The 20,292-nt window shown below is 34.4% G+C and overlaps 1 protein-coding gene across 1 annotated transcript; it reads right to left on the minus strand.

The window, feature by feature from the left end:
* Positions 1-1,446: 1,446 nt before the first annotated feature.
* Rme-8 (Receptor mediated endocytosis 8) lies at positions 1,447-19,815 on the minus strand. Its single transcript, XM_076404149.1, has 26 exons — positions 19,793-19,815; positions 19,385-19,485; positions 19,063-19,327; positions 18,848-19,010; positions 17,296-17,476; positions 16,568-17,245; positions 16,013-16,220; positions 14,283-14,438; positions 13,969-14,223; positions 13,320-13,909; positions 13,107-13,266; positions 12,773-13,039; positions 12,232-12,720; positions 12,017-12,171; positions 6,976-7,177; positions 6,723-6,911; positions 6,531-6,666; positions 6,290-6,474; positions 5,994-6,185; positions 5,591-5,938; positions 5,311-5,532; positions 4,104-4,813; positions 3,803-4,019; positions 3,555-3,740; positions 2,122-2,503; positions 1,447-2,063 (listed from the first exon to the last, which is right to left on the minus strand). The coding sequence occupies exons 2-26, from the start codon at positions 19,453-19,455 to the stop codon at positions 1,954-1,956; spliced, it is 6,717 nt and encodes a 2,238-aa protein (XP_076260264.1). The 5' UTR covers positions 19,456-19,485; positions 19,793-19,815; the 3' UTR covers positions 1,447-1,953.
* Positions 19,816-20,292: the final 477 nt, after the last annotated feature.

The following is a 20,292-nucleotide window of genomic DNA, read 5'->3' on the forward strand; positions in this document are numbered from 1 at the left end:
TGCTTTCGCGTAAAATCGGGAATTATCGCCGGGTGATCGCCATTTTTCTGCATTCTCTGTGTCAGAGTGGGATAAATCTTTGAGAGCATGTTTTTATTAATAAAAGCCATAACAGTTGGTTTTAAAAATGGAAGTCCAGAAGTAAGTACCCTTTGATTTTTTTGACTGATTTTATTTAAATTATTAAAATAAATATTACATTTATAGAGATAATTTAGTGTGCCAATTCTGCAATTCGTCTGAAACATATTCGTGGGTATAATACATTACTTCAGCTAACGTTATTAAAATGCACCTACAGTACGTCAGCCACCAGTTAGAGGTAGTCAATTCTTTAATGAAGTTGGTCCGTCAAGAATAATAGCAAAAGTAGCAGCCACTAGTAACAATTAGAACTATATTTTAGTCGTTATAATGTTTTAGTAAAAACATCTATTTTAGGATCCTAATGATCTAACGGCCACTACTCTCAAAGTAGAAAAGTGGAACAAAGAACCTTTCTATTTAAAATAAAATAGGTAATGAGTTCATATTTCGTACAGTGATGTCTTGACTACTTATTTAATTACTTTTATAGATTAGATACAACTAAAAAGATTCGTAAATAGTCATTCTAACAAAGTGGATCGACGTTATCCCACGAGACTAGACTGATGGACAAAAACCACAGAAGCCCATCATGCATAACATCAACACATGGACACCCTTGCATCACGAAACGGGACAAGTAAGACACCACATTTATAGGTATCCTCAAACAAATCGGAACGCCCTAAGACGAACGACGTCCTGCTACAACTTCGATGGCAGCTGATCCCGTAAAACTCCTCGCTCAGGTTGGGATCGCCATCTCATAAGCAGTCTCTGAGCGATTCATTGTGTGATTACGATCATCAAGAATCTGTCAAGAATGATATTGTGGGTTTCGTGAATCCGTACTCCTTGTCATTGTTGTTTAAAATTGTAGCTATTAAACAAAAGTTACAAAGAACTTTTAACGTTTATCTATTAGTTAAAAGAAAAACAAAACCATTATTACAGTTCAACAAATAAACACCTATGATTTGGAGAATCTTCGTGCATACTGTCTGTGAATTTGTAATTAAAAATCAATGGTGTTTCAGTTCGTCATTATACTGTTTAAATTTTCTTGCTGTTATTTATGAACCAATGCAGATAGTAGATATAGAGTATATAATGTCGTGCAACAGGTACGCCGCTGGTAATTCGATCAAATGCATACGGATTTCTCTTTCATATTGACAGTATAATATGCTACTTTTATTTTCCATAAAAGAAAAGAATTAAATTAATTTTATAAATTTTTTCGGATTTTGATTTAATTCAACATTCTTTATATTCTTCTTATATTACTTGAATATTTTGGATTTACTGTAAACTTTAATAATTAATAAAAAAAAGAGTATAATTATCAAAACACATTAGTTGTTAAAAGAAAATGAAGAAAAAATTTATTTTTTAAGTACATTGACAAGCTCGGATCATTATTTACAATATTATTTCTTTTTAAATTGCAGCCTTTACGGACGACAAACATTTTAGGACAAATGTTCAACAGTGTTAATTTAGTAGACACAGTGAGTGGTTTCTTAGAGAAAATTTTCTTTATAAGTCAAAACTTGTATACAAAAGAATTTAATGAGTAGAACAGCATCATAATGATCAATAAAAATATAATATTTTTCAGTTCGTGGATAAATATTAACAAGCATACAAACTACTTTACAATTACTTACAATTACTGGTAAATAATTTTAAATTTTTTTTATGTATATGTATGTACGATTTTTACATGCAATCAAAATAATTTATTGCTAGAAACCCAAGGAATGTCTTTATTCAATATGTATCTCGGGAAAAGTACACTCTCGCACACTCTGGCAAGCGGTTCAACATTATCACATTGAGATTTTTGAATTATCACAAAAACGTTTACACTCCGTCGCAACGAAGCGTTGGCTCTTCTTTGTCCATCGGCGGTGGTGCAATGTTTACTTGGTTGCTGGGCCCTTGAGTTAGGTAACCGGCTGGGGAAGGGACACCTGTTGAATACATTTAAATCATTATTTTGAGTAATGTGGGATCTGTAAAATCACTCACCAGTTAAATATCCTGCTATATTTGAACTACCTATGAATAAGTCATGTTTTTGGTCCTTGTACTCGGCCCAAATACTGCTCTTCTCTAGTACGGCATTTACTCGATCGCCATACAGCAGGCTCTTGCCCATAGATTTAAGCGCTTTCACGATTTGGGCTTTTGTCATGGCTGGATTCTCGATTATTTCTAGTCGCGCCTCTAATAGACTCAACAGAAACGGTATGAAGTCAACGTCTAGAGCTTGCTTGACGAGCTGGTCTTGGCTGTTTGAAAACAGACGACTGAGGGCTTCGCATGCTACTGATGTCATGTCCTTTCGTGCCTGCATAGCTTGTTTAAGAGGCTGCATGCAATCGGTTTGAGCAATAGCAGTAACGCAAATCTAGAGGGTAAAAATAATAAACAATATATTAAAAAGGTGAATGTCTATATTGCCATTTTTATAGCTGTTTATTAAAATTTGATTGATACGATATTTTAAGGGAGACCGCTTTTTATAATTACCAATCTCTACTTTTGAGAATCGCCATAAAGTTGGTGCTTTTGAAACCTGTGTGTATAAACCCCCCGTTATAGTTTGGTTATTTTTAACCATCGAATTCATTAATTTTATTGGTATCTAGTTTGTTACCTCGTCTCCACATCTGTAACTTCGTAGGTTAATGTGGCATTCTGTCCAGGTGTGTATCCATTCAATTCTATTTTAATTTTAGAAATTGGATTCAAAATCATTATTATTATTCAATATTCATTAAATTTTAGGCATAGTTGACCCTGCGAAATTAAAAGTACAGATAAATACGACTCAATGCCCTTTATCTGAGTGTATATCATCAGTCACAGCTCGTGATACAACAACATTGATTTTATTTTAGTCCAAATATAGACTTCTAAATTTGAGCGTAATCGATCAATAATTCATAAAAATGTATCAAATGGTAAGGGGTGAAAGTTATTAAAATCAGATAAAAATGTAATTGCAGCCAAACTTGCTGCTAAAACTCCAATGGATGAAATCGAAGCTAACTTAAGCAGTGGCAATTTGGAAAGATTAGGTTTATTGGCTCATAAAGTTTTTTTATAATATTTAACAAGCAACCTAATTGAATTCCACAGGTACAAAGAATAAAATTGATGCTACAAATGTTGAAGCATGGGTAAAAGGACGCTTACTCGCTGGATACCTACCCTACTTTAAAGGTAGAATATTTTATGTTAGTCATAATGAATGAAGAACAATATGAAATCTTAAAAGAATAGAGCCATGATTGTGTATGTGTATTATGTTGTGTACTTCACATTTATGTACATTTATTATTTTCTGCACTTGACTATTTTAAGTATCGAATGATTCGAATGTTTTCCCACTACCGTATGTTTGAAGTTATAGTAATATAAAATTTTATATTCATACAATATTTTCGATAACTTACATTGCTCATAGATAGTGAGTTTAGTATTAAAATGCCCGATTTTGGAACTACAATCTGTTTAAGGTTGCTTCCCATCTGTCTACAGAGTCGTGGTATATGACCCATCGATGGGATGGTGTCAAGAAGAGCTGGCTGGGTATGGAGTAAGGCGCAAAGCGCGTTGGTTCCTAATTCTAGTAAATCCACCTGAAACACAGACTCAATTGTTTTTAATTACGTTACAACATAAACGTTTTACTATTTATTACATTAGGTTTTTCTCGGTTCATATTGTCCAGGCAAGTTTCCAGTAACTCCGATAAGAATTCTCTGGGTTTGCGCAAAGTCCATGCAGGATTTGCCACAAATATACGTAGGTACACTCCGCCCACCATGACTTCATTCGGTACGGCGAACGATCCGAGGCCATTGGTTTCTGGTTTCTTCCAAGCAATGGTTGGATTTGAATTTTGAGCAGCGTAATGTCTAGGGAAAAATAATGTATATGCAACAGGTAATTTTATACATTATTTACTATAAAATCTATATTATTAGATCGTTTTCACTTACTCGTTCATGAGCTTCCTAACAACTGCACATACTCTATCTTTAGCGCCTTGATTCCATATTAGTTCCGGATGCTCGTGTTCTGTTTCGAACATACTTATTGATGTTTCGGGACTGTCGCGCATAGCGTCCGAAAATATTGGCGGTAAGAAAGCATCTACGGCCAATTTCACTTTAGGTCCTACTAGTTTGTCTAGGGTCATTCGAGCAAGTAACTCTGCGGAAGATTGTCTGATCTGCGAGTTGGATGAATTACAAAACAAATCCAGCAGATATATCACAGCACCCTTCTGAAGCGCCTCCTTGACTATTTTGGTGTTGGTCATCAGTGCCTGTAAAATGTCTAGTACCTGAGGCTGGAAATCATCCGAAGAGTATATAGCTAATAACAGAAAACTGAGGACGTCGCTAGCGGCTATATCATTGATGCACTCATTGTTCCTGGTGATGACAGATATAACGTTAAGCGCTTCGGATTGAATCGGGATGTAGTTTGCAATTAATAAATTGAAGAGCAACTTAAAGTGACCGATACACTGTAACTCTACACCTGGGTTGTTTCGAATGACGTTTGTTAGCGCTTGAAGGGCCATGGACGAGTGCTTCAGCTTATCTTCGATAGTTACTGAATATGCTATATTAACCAAGTTCAAGAGGTAGTCAGATTGTTTTTTAAGATACATCAAAATGTCTATTACAAGACTTTTAGGGTTCTGAAACAATAGCTTAAATCAACAAAACAAATATTTTAATAATTGATGGTGTTAAAATTTATTATGAGTACGAATTCATCGTTATCAATAGAATCTATGTTAAAAATAATGGTTTAAGAGACTTATGAAACCTTTTTCAGGAATAAACGATAAAAATATGGATGTCTATATTAATATGTCTATTTTTAAACTTAATTATTTGCTTGGTTGAGATTCATGCGCGGTACTGTGTAGCTGTAGCTACTTAAGCGATAGTGATTTGTTTTCTCAGCACTCTGAGATCGACGTTCTTAGTGTGTGTTTATTTGTTTCTCATTTTGTGATAAAGGAATAAAAACGATAAATCTGGGAATATACAATTAGTGTTATTTAATTAATATTAAAGGGAAAATTAATTTAAAAATTGTAAGGATTAATTCCTGTACCTAATACTAATATCATGAAGAATTTGCAACATAATTTAAAAATAAATTAAATATAGGGAGATATGAACTTACTTGTATTTGGTACGTGGGCTGTTCGTTGTAAATTCGGATGAAAATGCCGCCAATAGTCAGTTCATTACAATGAGCTGAAAATTTGAAAACATCAGCGACGTTCAAATCCATCTCGCCACGACTTGCTACCCTTTCCTCTAACAAGTCATGGAGTTCTGCCCTGGTGCCGTTGTCCCAAATCAAATATGGTGTCTCGCTGTTTGAGTTTAGAATCTTCAAAATCTGCGGATACAGGAAATTTATTTTATCACATTGGTTTAAAAAATTGTTAACCTCCAACCTCTTCTGGGGTACACTTTGTAATTTGTTGAACCACATACGGCGTCAACAGAGTAGTCAGAATACTCAGTATTAATTCATTTTTCGGAGATTCGTTCCCTTCTGCATTCAGACCAGCCATAGACGCGCAAGCTTTTATCGCCTCCTTGGCTAGTCGATTGCTGATTTCTTGTTCGTTAGAATCCTCGCACTTCTCAACACCACCTTCTTCCAGCGTGAAATCATATTTAAATATGAACAACAGTAAATGCCATAATGCACCCGCTTTTAGCAGTTCAAGTTGAAGAAGAGAATCCACCGCCAGAGCTTTTACGCATTCAGTTGCCACCGAACACAACTTGATTAAATGCTAAAAATGAGAATATAAAGTTTATTTATCATGCTGGCGGAATCAATGAATATACCTTAAAGTGTAAAATTCGGCATAAATCTTTAACAAGTTGTGGCAAATTAACAATGCGCTCTCTACACCCTTGGAACTGGGCTGCCACCGAGAAACATCTAGTCACATGCATGCAAACTTGTACGGCCACATTACTTGCTGCTGATGACTTGCTTAAAACATTAACGCATCTTGTGTAGGCTTCTAGTAATATCTGTAATTAGTTTATATGTAAAATTTTAATGAGTTAAAAATCTTGTAAGATGTATAAGCAAATTAAAACGTCTTATAATCATAAACAGACTATATATAACTTGCCTCTAATCCATTTTCCCTCCTCAGCTCTTCAGCATTCAGAGCAGAACAATGTACTGTATGATAAGCCAACTCTGTAGCGGCAGTGAGAAGCGGTTCACTTTTAGAAAACAACTGATCATCAGTTGTTTCAATCTGAATAGTTTTAATAAGTTGTGGATAGCCGGCATACTTGTATGGTTGTAGAACTAAGAACATTATTTGGAAAACTTAGTTTAGATTAATAAGAAAAAAAAGTGCATACCATCAGAGTATCGGTGAAACAATATCGATTGTGTCTTTAAAACCAAAACTATATTGTTAGAATTAGGCCCGTCTGTATTCCAACTTGTTCTGCTGCATAGGAACTCATATGCTTGACTGACTTCTTCGAATTTTTCCTGTAACACATTTTGATGTATCAAAATCAATTCTATCTTATTATATGAAGACATACCCTGCCGTTTGGATTTTTATCTGGATGATATTGCTGGGCTAATTTATAGTAGGCCTTTCTAATAGTGGCTTCCTCGTGATGTGTTCCCTCCAAACCGAGATTGTTATATGCCTCTTCAACAGTCATCAAAGGGGGCTTCTTCTCCACCTCAGATTTCCAAGCAGCCAGTACGTCTTTCAACAAACCTACCTGTTAATCAAATGAATCCATTAAAGAGATTTTTAACTAAGAAATATAACAATTGAGTTCTTACTGGATCTGGAATGGGCCAATCAGGAAACTTGACCGTATCACAGAGGTGTCTCAAATAAAATATATTGCAAAATAATTCATGCTCCAATTGTGGATATCTGATCGTCGGTATTGGAATATAAACGTAGCGGGCCATAGTATGACTCCTAAGGCGGGGGCTAAAATCGGCGATATGAGCTGCTATCCGCTCAATTAACATTCTCCTAATAAAATAAATTAAATGAACAAAATATTTGTAACAAAGAAATTGAACCGACTTCAAAAAATAAACAAGGAACTCACTGAAAAGTAAAAAATAATCAGTCAGATTTTTAACATTTAGTTCGGTTCCAACCTTCGTAGGGTGAAGACGTATTTTCAATAAGCTCCAAGCTTTAGAAAGATACCTTTCTTTTAAAAAAAGTATTTTAGTATTTTATTGCGGCTATTTAATTGAATGTTAAAAACGCATAGCAGATGCGGCTATCCGTCTCTCAGCGGACCTAAAGTGTATTGAATACGTGTTTACGTGACCAGACAAAAAGACTGCATCTCATTTTTATTAGTGATTTAAAATTACTTCCCCTTATTTTACAACAGTCCTTTTGAAATTCATTTATAGTATTTTTGGTCAAAAACTAGTGCAAAAAATAATATGTAAGTGAAAAACGAAGTGCGTGAAATAAACAATGTATTTATTTTATTTTTTTATCCTCTCGAAGTAAATAAAATAAAATATTAAAAATCTAAAAATGGCAAACCACAGCGATTCAACCAAATCACCTGCACACTTTGATATAAAATTAGAACAATCAGCAATAACGCAAACTCCACCATCAGAATGGACTACAGTCATTAACAAAAAACGATTGAGAAGCCCAGAAGAAGAAATCGTGAGGAAACAAACAAGAATCAGTGACTATTGGTTACAGAAACCAATAGAGACAAAAAACAGCTTTAGCAACCTGTCGGAAGAAATTGAAGAGAATATACAATCAAGCCCTGAAAAAGTTGTTCCCAAACCACCACCAATAACAGTTTATAAGGTAGGAGTAATAAAATATATGCATGACCTATTGAAAACCATTACTACGAACTACACAATTAAAACAGTGTGCTATGAAACAATAAAAATTCAATTGTTCAAAGCAGAGCACTTTAAAGTTCTTGTGAAAGAATTAGATGAAAGAAACACCCAATACGATACATTCAGGCCAAAATCCGAGAGAACATTAAAAGGATTACATCACGGAACGGACTTTAACACCATCAAGGTAGCCTTAGCTGAAAAAGGCCACGAGGTCGTAAATGTTCACAATATACGACATCGCACGACAAAAGAACCTCTGCATATATTCTATATTGATTTAAAACCTAATGGAAATAATAAGGCGGTGTATGAAATCACCAAATTGGAAAATAATATTATTAAATGCGAACCACCACATACAAAAAGAATTATACCTCAATGCACGAGGTGTCAAACCCACGGGTACACAAATACTTACTGTCGCAAATCATATAGATGCGTAAAATGTGCAGGAGAACACAAAACAGGAGATTGTACTCGTAAAGTTCGCGATGAAAAAGTGAAATGTGCTAACTGTAACGGAAATCATCCAGCAAACTACAAGGTTTGCGTAGTTCACAAGCAACAAAAACAATCCACACCTACCAGTCTACCCATCAGACCAAGTCAACCAGACATAACTTACGCCCAAATGGTTGAAAATGGCTCAGCACAAAATCGAGAAACCACATCACAAACTACTGAAACTAGCAGCAAAATTCTAAATTAGAAAACATGATGGCCAAACTAATGGATCAAATGAGTACGATGGTTGGTCTACTCACAACCGTCGTCAGCAAACTTGCCTAATGCCTTAGCTACATCATACAAATCACCCTGATGATAAAGCACATGGATGTATAGCCAAAATCATTCGAGATGACATAAAGCATTTCGAAAAAGAAAAATTCCGCAAAGACTACCTTCAAGCCACCAGTATAACCATAGAGGAAGTTCATGGACCATTAACAATGTCTGCGATTTATTGCCCATCCAAACATAACAACAAGGCAGAACACTTTCAAGAATTATTCAGTACGCTAGGTAATAGATTTATAGCTGGAGGAGATTACAATGCAAAACATTTAATGTGGGGTTCAAGAATAATAACCTCAAAAGGTAGAGAACTACTAAAAGCTATAAAGACAGATAATTTACAACATATCTCTATTGATCAACCAACATATTGGCCTTCAGACAGAAATAAAAAGCCAGATACTATAGATTTTTGTATTACAAAAAATATTGATACAAAAAAGTGTCATGCAGAATCATGTTTTGACCTGTTTTCTGATCATTCACCAGTAATAGTAACACTTTTTTCAAAAATTACCTTCAAAGATAAACCCCCTTCTCTGTGCAATAATAGAACTAACTGGTCCTCATTTAGAGAAAACTTAGACTGAAACATCTCTCTAAACTTACCGTAACAAACTAAAATTGACATAGAAATGGCAGCAATAAACATTACAAAAAATATACAGGAGGCAGCATATTCCGCGACTCCTAACAATGAAACATTTCAAGAAAAATTACACATATATCATGTACAATACAGAAAAAGATAGCAGAAAAAAGAAAGTTACAACGGAATTGGCAACAGCAAAGGACTGAATAGGGCAATAAAAGAAGAACTAATTCAAAATGAACAGAACCAAGGCATTCAAGAATACCTAGAGAATTTGACATCAACTGAGGCTACAGACTATTCGTTGTGGAAAGCAACAAGAAAGCTTAAGAGACCCCACCATCATAACCCACCTATTAAAAAAAGCGAAAATAATTGAGCTAGAGAAGGCCGATATTTTCTCAAAACACTTAAAAAATGTTTTTAAACCTTTTCCAACCTTTTAAATGTTTCCAGTCTCGGCTACATAAAGATGACGAAAATAAAATTATTAGCTCTCTGGATTCGCCATTTCAAATGGATTTACCGCACGATAAATTAACGCTCAAAAAAGTTAAACAAACAAAATGAGAGAAATTAGTATTAAAAAAGCTCCTGGTTATTACTTAATTACTTGTAAAATTTTAAAAGAACTATCAGAAAAGGGCATGAAACTATTAATATTTATATTTAATGCTATGCTACGAATTAATTACTTCCCTAGCATTTGGAAAGTAGCTAAAATACTAATGATTCTTAAACCAGGAAAAATACCAGAAGATGTGACCTCCTACCGTTTATTACCGATAATCTCGAAAGTTTTCGAGAAACTATACATCAAGAAGCTAAACTATATAATATAAAAACAAAAATTATTCCAGAACATCAGTTTGGGTTTCGCAATAAGCATGGGACTATAGAACAAGTGCACAGACTTATAAACAAAATAAACACTGACCTAAATTCCAAAAAATATTGTTCGGCTGCTTTTCTAGATATATCTCAGGCTTTTGACAAAGTATGGCATACAGGCTTGCAGAAAAGAAAAGTGCTTGTGCCCTAAAGAAACTTCTCCCTCATCCGGACTATCAGTTACTAAAATCGTATCTCACTGATAGACATTTTATTGTAAATCAAGGCGATGAACATACCGAATTAAATCCCATATATTCAGGAGTTCCGCAAAGTAGTGTACTGGGTCCAGTACTATATATTCTGTATACGGCCGATCTGCCCACCACAAAAATAACTACTGTGTCAACATACGCAGACTACATAGCAATCTTGGCATCCCATGAACATCCAGTCACAGCATCAATAAACCTACAAACCCACCTGGATCAAATACAATTATGGTTGAAGACATCACAATGAAACAAAATCCACCCATGTAACGTTTACCCTGCGTAGAAGAACATGTCCACCAGTGAATATCAATCATCGTCAACTCCCCCAAGCAGAGCAAGTTAAATATCTTGGTATGCACTTAGATCGACGCCTAATCTGGAAGCAGCACATACTCTCTAAACGAAAACAACTTCGGCTGAAATTATATCAAATGTATTGGCTCATCGGGTGCAAATCGAAGTTATTATTAGGTAACAAGGTATTGCTGTATGAGTCTATATTCAAGCCTATTTGGTCATATGGAATCCAACTATAGGGTACCGCTAGCAAATCTAATATATCCATCATTTAACGGTTCCAAAATAAAGTGTTGCGTGCCACTGTTGATGCTCCGTATTATATTTCAAATAAAGTGATACAACGCGATATTTCTCTAGAACCTATAACGAGTGTAATTCAACGTGTTTGTGTGAAGTACTTCGAAAGAGTGTCAGTGCATCCCAATGTACCTGCTATCAGCTAAATATGCGACGTGATAGTGAAGTGCGTAGACTAAAACGTTTAACACCACCTGATTTGATTACTGGACATATGTACACTTTAGAATAAGACTAATTAATTAAGATAATATTTTATACAGAAGATCGCTTAATGAAGTGATTTTCTGCATGCCATGTAAATATAATATAGACATAAGAAATACTTATTGCCTATAGGGCAGATTGTGGAATCACAAAGAGTAAAAAAAAAGATTTTTAACAGAAAAAAACCTCTACCCAATCTAGGTGATTTGACAAATCAAACCAGAATAACAAAAAGTTGTTTCTCCCGTCGGGATCGAACCCGTAACCTCCGCATATGAGTTGAAGACGGTTTTTATGGAATTGATGGTTAGTGCTTAAAAGCAAACTGAATGGCTCTTATACTGAACTACTTCCGATTTTCCGTCACATCAGTTCCGCAATAATCGCAATTATACACAAATATCTGATTATTTTAGATAAAAAAAATAGGTGAAAACATTGCACATGCCTTTCAAATTTGAGGTTTTCCCTCGACTTTCCCCCCTTCCCCTATCTGATCATGACTTGGTTCCAATGGATCACTTCGGAAGTGCATTATTCCGAATAAAAAAAAATTTGAAAATCGGTCCATAATTGACCGAGAAATCAGCGTAAAAAAAGTATACAGCCGAATATAGAACCTCCTTCTGTTTTGAAGTCGGTTAAAAAAGGAAATATGCATAGTAAAAAAACATACCTCATTTGAGAGTTCCAAATCGCTTCTGGGGTATCAAACTCACCCAAGAATATGTGAGCGAATTTTTCGGCACCATGATTTTCCAGATAGTTTACCATCGCTTCAGGAAGAAGTCTTCCGAGTATGCTCTTCTGCATTATAATGGACGACACGTCCTGAATGAAATTAATGAACAAACTATTTGAAGACTCTTACTATGAATTGAAGCTACCTACCTCTTCAGATTTGAAGGCCTGCTTCATATGGGTTAATTGTAAAAATCTCGCGATGGGTAGTACATTGCTACCAGTGTACATCAATATGAAGTAAAAAACGCCAGTGAGATAAACCTTAGGCATTTCGGGGTTATCCCTCATTACTTCACAGAGTAGCGTGGCAACTTTTTCAACTAGGATTGGATCGAACGTCAGAAGAAGTTGTACGACATGAGATAAAGTAGTTTGTTCCGAAATAACTCGTTTGACTTTTGGCAACGGTCTGATAATGGCATCGTCCACATCTCTACTTGGGAAATACTCGCACATTCTGATCAACACGTTCAATACATTGCAGGCAAGGTCGCTTTCGTTCATAACCGGATTTCCCTTGGCTAGTAGGCACCATTTCAACTGAGGTAATTGTGGCAGAGTGCGCCACCCATCCAATCCCATCGCCCAACAACGTGTTTTATGAGTAATAATTCCTTTAATGTATAGTTCTTTCATCTATAAATATTCATTGATTAGATATACTTTTGACGAGTTAAGAATATCTCACCTCATCCAATGTTATAGGACCTTTTCCACCCTCTTCCGTATTGTAATGCCACTCTTTCTTCTGTTCGATCTTCATATTCGGTCCTGCCTCGATAACGTTTGTCTGAGTTGGTATCATGGCTCTGGTGATATGTAAATGAGCCAGCGTTATTAGATCCACCAATATTTTTACACCATTCACGTCTAAAAGGTCTTTCACATTACGTCTGTGTAAAATTAGTTTTGTGATGAACATGATCAGTCGATCTCGTTCTACTTTGTCGATACACTGTCAAAAAATAAAGATAAAATTGTGCAATAATTACTGATGGTAAAATAATATAGCTAAATCATACCCGTTCTAACATAACAATAATATATTTGGTGTCGCTGAAGGGACCTATATCTTCATAATATCTACCATATACAATGGCCATTGCTTGTAGGCACATACATTTCATCTCTACTTTAGTCGTTAGAAGAAAGCGATGATACAAATCGTTGAAAAATTCATATCTGAGGACATAAAATTAATCAACTATTTTTAATTTCATTTTAAAAATACTCACGATTTTCTAATAGGAGAATCATCATTGTTTTCGTCCATCTCCAATAACAACCTTAAATAGTAATCGCCAATTTTAACTTCGTCAGCTAAGCACTGATAATTCAATTCAAATTCTTGATGATTCCAGGCCACTAATGCATTACCGGCTAAGTCTCTATCATTTGAAAATGTACGAATCTCGTTTTCTAAGGCACTTCTAAGTTCTTCCCTAGTTTTATGATTCCATATTAAATTGGGTATCGCGTGATTTTGGTTGAAGTTCCAGTAAAAAAGTGTCCAATTGCTTTCTGCTTTTACCCGTTCGCGTCTTTTTCGCAGTACTATAGGACGCTCCTTTATTTTTTCGTCACGCTTTAGACTGATGCCGACACGCGCACCCCAATGCTGTAATGCCAAATTTGTGTAGTGTTCCACTTGCTTTTCCATGTTCTTTAACTGTCGTTCTACCGCGATCCAATTTGGGTTCTTTCTAGACCTTGAAGCGTGATCTTGGGCCATTTTCAGATTGTCGCGGTGATTCAACATTTCCTGCTCTTTGGCAGAGTCCGGAACTTTGTCTTGCGAATCAAGAAAACTGATCAGACCTATTGGCTGTAGAGAGCAGATACTTAAACAACAAAATAACAATAACATAATTTTAAAAATTTTACCATAATTCTCTTTAATAGTCCCATGGCAATAGGGTTTCCCGTTACCCAGAGTCCAATTAAATGTCTCGAGAGTTGTCTGTGCGTCATCATTCTTCCATCAGAGCCTTGAGTGTATAAGGCCGCTAAGAGATGGCGAGGCAGTGCGCCTTCCGCTAGTGATAAGTTTTGCATTTTAACGGCTACCTCGGAGTCGCCTTCTTCGATTAGCGCTCTCATTACCAAACCGGCCCCTTTGATAATAGCCATCGAGGGATGCTGGAATGTCAAGACAGATATTATTATTGCATGGAACAATTTGCCAAAGCAACATATACTTGGAATAACCGGAAAAGCATTCGGCCCCTTTCTGCCACCATCTCTAACAGCATGTCGAAGTGTTTTCCATCAGTAGTCTCACTATACGGCACACATAATGCAAACGTGAGGAAATCTAACATAGCTGATACAACCAATGCTCCAGTGCCTTGCGACTATAAGATAAATGTAAAAAATAATTTGTAACTATTCGTATATGTAAATTTAAGGATTTTATAAAGTAAAACCAAATTCATTAGAGCAGTAAGAGTAAATATTAATTATGTAAACAACTAGCCTCCAGAAATCCGAGGCCGGCCCAATCTAGGTAAGCAAGAGCATCCGCCAAATAAGATGCTCCCGCAGCACTCATTCAGGAAAATGCCCTCAAACCCCCAATTGCTCATCTCTCTCTCCCTCTTTGGGAATATACGATTTGCAGGAATGTTCGAACCTCAGACCGAAGCAGCGGAACCGCAATTCTCGCCACTATTGCGATTGGGGTGCTCGGTCTCGCTCTGCGAGACCTATCATCCCAGTATCGGACAACGGAATACCGAGGAATTCTTCATCGTTCAAGACAAGACATAAGCAGCTCGCAGAATTGACAGACATCGTCAATTCTATTATAAGACTGCAACATTTTCTTGCGTTCCGGAACCAAACTAATTCGATCCGTTGTCCTTTATGGGTTAAGCGTCTATTTCCAATACCTCTTACCTTATTAGGTGGAACACCTTTAGTATAAACTTTTAACTTACTAATTTTAGAATAAACTTCTCAGGAGAATTTTCAACGCTCCCTGGTTCGCCGGGAATTTCCAGATTCACTGGGAAAACATTCACAACGAAACATGTTTCGGGTCTCAGAGACTCCGAAAATAAATTAATCGAACTGGCGGACATTATAGGTTAATAGCTCATCCGGTCCAACCCGGCCATACTTTCTATCACAGCATCGACACGCTCCGTTGTGCACAAATTCCAAAATCGTTGTGAATTTCTTCTTCGTGCGACTAAATCAATGTTTTACGGTCACTCGCTTCTTCCTACGAGTCTCTCTGAATAGGTACGCGTAAATATGTTTACACACATTTTCGGTTTCGGTACACTAATTTCTTCACAAATCTATGAATTAATGACTTAATCAATTGTTTCTTTCAATTTTCAACATTGATCCGATTTTATAATAAAGTTTAAAGCTTTTAAATGTGTTCTTTTGTTATTCATATATATATGTAATGCAAAATTTAGACCTTGAACGAGGATTATCTCGAATATATCGACTTATTTAGCTATTAAAAGAAACCACTGCTCATCTTGCAGTCTTCCAGTATCACTTTTAAGACGTTGGAACCAAAATGAAGCTGTATCATAAGAGTTAAGGAATCTTTGTATAATGCAATTTGGATTTTAAGAGCGGCTTATGTGGCTTTTTGTTAATATTTAAAGTCGTAAAATAAACTAAATACATACATTTTAATTAAATTTCTTTAACAAAATGCGTGATCCTTTATATAAAACAAAACGCGGATTACTTTTTCGCGCACCTAATAGTAATTCACATTAACATGGTGCGGATTCCCTTTTATGTTCTCCACTCCCATATTTAAAGTAGACTATAATTTTACTTAGCAAGTAGATGATCATATATCAAATTTATACCAGTGATTATTTAACAGAGCTTCATTGCATGACACAAAATTAATTGATTATTGTTAAAAATAAATCATTTTTATACGTGTACTTACGATATGTGTTGTCCACATATTTAACAAATTTTCTAGGAAGGGTTTTGTTTGAAGTAATGATGATTTATTCAGCTGTTCTTGCCTCAAATCATAATCGTCATGCATGGGATGCATCAGGGCGCAGATCATATCGATTGCCGCGTGAGTCACACCAAACACATTTCGCTTCAAAGCCTTCACGACTTTTATTCCAATGGCTTCACGGAACCTGTGTTTTAAAAGTAAATACTTGATATATTTTCAAATAATATCAGAGACCATCCATAATTTTAATAAAAAACGAATTATTTATGTATTTACATTTTGATAGTGGAGACAAGCTATGAAACATATAAAGAACGCAAAAAAATGTTAGTGTGTCCCATAAGCACCCAAAACGTATATAAAAGATTAAAAGTTTAAATTTGAAATATAATATTTTTCCTCCATAGATTTTTATCTTTTATATTATAAGAATTTGAACATTATTTGTTTGAAAATAGTTGATATCTGTAGTTCTATGTTAATTATTGGCATACGATTTTTTAGTAGTTGCGATCAACAAGTGAAACTTACCCATGAACTTTTGTGAATGCTGCGTAACCAACTTTGCTAGCCACTAACCGTCGTAAGGCTTGAAACTGGGCTTCCAGATCTTCCGACGATATGGTTTTCTGATCGCCTTCTTTTGCGACGAGTGTTTGTAGTGCGCACATTATAGGTTTCTCTTTGTTTTCCGAAAAAATACCTTCTTGTGTGACACTGTAGAGTAAGCCGCTATAAGGGATATTTGCGTTGAAACGCCTCACACATATAGAGAAGGGACATTGCTGAGGTGGGTTTTGTAGAAATTTTAAATGTAAACTCTCAACTTCTTCTTCTACCGGTAAATGCAGAGGTCCTAGGCGGAAACCTCTCTGTGTAGGAACCATGGTTACGTGAACATCCTTGTTTCCCGAGGCTCTCACTCCATCTAGCAACGAGGCTAGTAGAGAGTCTCGGTCGGTAGTTGTATATGTCCGCACCTGACCGTTAATATATTCAATGCTAAACAACTGTGGATTATCATTGTTACGAATTAAAGCAAATATATCACATAACGGCTGTAAAGTACAAATACTGTAAGTTTGTGGATCTCTTTCTAAGAGACATAGCTCCGATAAGCATAGGGTTCGACGTACTGGGTCCGAATGACGCGGTTTGTGGATTTTGTGCACCACAAATTCGGACACTGACGTTAGAAATTCATCGGCACTGGAATCCGAGTTATGTTAGCAAATGATGAGGGAGATAATTAATATTACCTGTATTTTCCAAATCTTTGGCGTTGAAAGTCTTCTAAACTGATAGGTTGTCCTAATACTTTTATGTTGACGCCTAGAAAGGTGGCTGCGTTCTCTAATATCTTTACTTTGATCTCTTCAAAATCGACAGATTGAAATAGGTGTAGTCTACCGAATCCACCACAAACTATAACAAATCCATCTGGAACAGAGAGTATTAAATTCTTTGTTATGACAACTTTATTTGTATTTTTTAAAAAATTTTATTAATATATTCTTACTAGTCGTTGCTGACCAACTAATTTACAATTTACTTTCACAATAATTATAAAAAACTATTTAAAACTTGACATGACAGTTGGAACCTCGGTGTAAGTAACCATTCTTATTCAGAATGTCTAGGTGAATCGACAATACTTTAGACATTATTCTAAAAAAATTTTATTCTCTATGTCTCCTATGATCTATCTTTTATTTATGGCAGTTTTCTAATTTCTACTTCATATTGTTGACCTCAATAAGAATCTTATCAAAAAATACAGATCAAAAATCAATACAGATGATAATATTTTTTATTTGTGGTATATCACTTGTGTAAAGTAGATAAATAATTGGTCCGAATGCTCCGCTTGTTTGTTTGCTCATTTTAGTTTTCCTTATTGTTGAGTAGGCTTTTTCTTATTTGACTTTAAATACCCCAGCTGAAGTATATGCATGAAGTATATCAGTTCAGTGTATTTCAATATATTTTTTTTTGAGTTTGTTGATGAATATTTCATGACAAATCTTGTTGAAGACCTGATCTAAACAATTATTGCTGGGCAGAGTTTTTTCTCTTTCTAGGCCTGCCAACTGTTAACACTGGATAAACTGTTAAATTTGTTTAGAAAAACCACAGTGATGTGCAGATATCCTCAATGTTTTTCCTCTATAATTTACTTGTATATTGCTAAATATATACTATATATTTATAATATATCCACTATTAACATTTATAGAATATTAATACCAAATGATTAATAGATAAGCCTGTATAGTGGATTAGTATATTAAAATGTTTTACTGATTATAAGAGGATATAACGTTAGGTTATCTATATTTTTGTTTTTAATCACACTGTTAAATATTGTATATAACAGTTTTTAATATTATAATTTTAAAATACATCAAATAAAAATTATCAATTTTATAATATAGTTAAATATTACTGATTAATCAATTTTCACTATCAACATTATATTTGAGAAATAGAGATAATTATGATATGTTTTATTATATTTTAAATAAGTATGATCTAATTCAAATATGAAAATAATAAATAAAAAAATTAATAATTAGTCTAAGGTAATTGCAAAAAAATACTGTTTTTATATATACTCCTTTGCAATCAAAAAGACAGAATTCTTTAGATAATTAATTACATAAATATATAATAAAAACACTTCATGGTCCAATGCAAATTTAACAGTAAAATACTGAATAATTCATGTCGAAATGCAAGCAATGTTTTTTAGTGAAATTAACTTTTTTAAATAATCACCATGTCATCTATCATAAATTCAGCTCTTCTCACCTTTATAATCACATACTGTACATATCCCCTCAAAATCCTTGTACATATAACTTGCTAGTATCGTATTTGTTGTTGGATCTAATTGGTCTAATGAATACGGAGTAACCTCCAATAAAATAGGGAGTCTTATATCAGACCAATGATGTTTATATGCTTGATATCGCTAAAATATAATGCCAATAAAAGGGAAAGAACTATTATAAATATATTTTTACATATATATCTCTTGGCTTTTCCATAAAAAAATTCCTATATTTCATAGTTTCTGTTATAATTTGGCTTCTATGCTCTGATGAAAAATTCATCTTAATTATTTTTTTCTCTTTCTTAACAGATATTTGGAACTCATTTTGAGTATTACCACTCCTAACTGGTTGAATAGAGGCAAATTCATTGTATGCCCATTTATTTGTTACTTCAAATGTGGTTGGATTATAGGTAGTAACACCTCTTGAACCAATGGAAAATACTCTTTTATACCTAAAATATAACGAAATTTGTTAGAACTTTATTGTGATATAATAGTAACACACTTACTTTCCCTTCCATGAGTGCTTTGTTACGAAAAAACATGCAACGTCTCGATTATCCAAAAGCGGAGTCATCATGGATCAACCCGTCGTAATTACTAGTCAGACCTGTAAAAAATTGTTTTACATTCTAATTGTTATTAGGTCTTAGCTAAATAAAGAGTTAATGCTAGCAAATGTAGGAAAACATATAAGAGGTCTCGAAAGAAAAACAAAAATAATTTAAGGGGTGTCAGTAACAGCTGTTTTGTGTCAAATTGTTTAACCAGGAAAAATAAAACGCTTGTTTAGTCATTTGTTTACATTATATCTCACATTAATGTGATAGCAAATTACATAATTGGGTTAGATTATAATATATTTATATGTACTAATTAGTAATAAATTCAACGATTAAAATAATTTTTATTTTTACCATAGCGTATGAACTACTGCCAATAAATATATAAGAAGATTATTTATATTAGAGCATGTCGGATAATTTTTATTTCACATCAATGATTATATATTAATTGTTGATCGAAATATTTCGATTTTCTCTAAATTATTCCAAACAGTGAAGTATGGCTAAATAAAATTGTATTATTTTTCGGAAAACTAAAATCTATCATTGAAAATATAGGTTATCACAGTAATTAGTAATGATGTTCCTTAAACATCCAAGGATCAAATATCATAGAAAAAAATCAATATTTATGTACTCTTATATTTAATCACCTTTTTGCAATTTTTTCTGTACCATGTCGTTTTCTTCAATTATAACTGACATCTAGTGGTGAATACCAACAGCTAATCGGTCCAATCAAGATATCTGTAATGTTTTGAATTCCATTAGATATGCTGCAGGGCTATTATATTAGTTTTTGATAATATATATACAGGGAATTTGGTAAACCATTAAATCTACGAAAAGCT

The sequence above is a fragment of the Rhynchophorus ferrugineus genome, unplaced genomic scaffold, assembly GCF_030347505.1.
Source record: "Rhynchophorus ferrugineus isolate W39M unplaced genomic scaffold, kcgeb_rfMv2 rfM4, whole genome shotgun sequence".
Classification (NCBI taxonomy): domain Eukaryota; kingdom Metazoa; phylum Arthropoda; class Insecta; order Coleoptera; family Curculionidae; genus Rhynchophorus; species Rhynchophorus ferrugineus.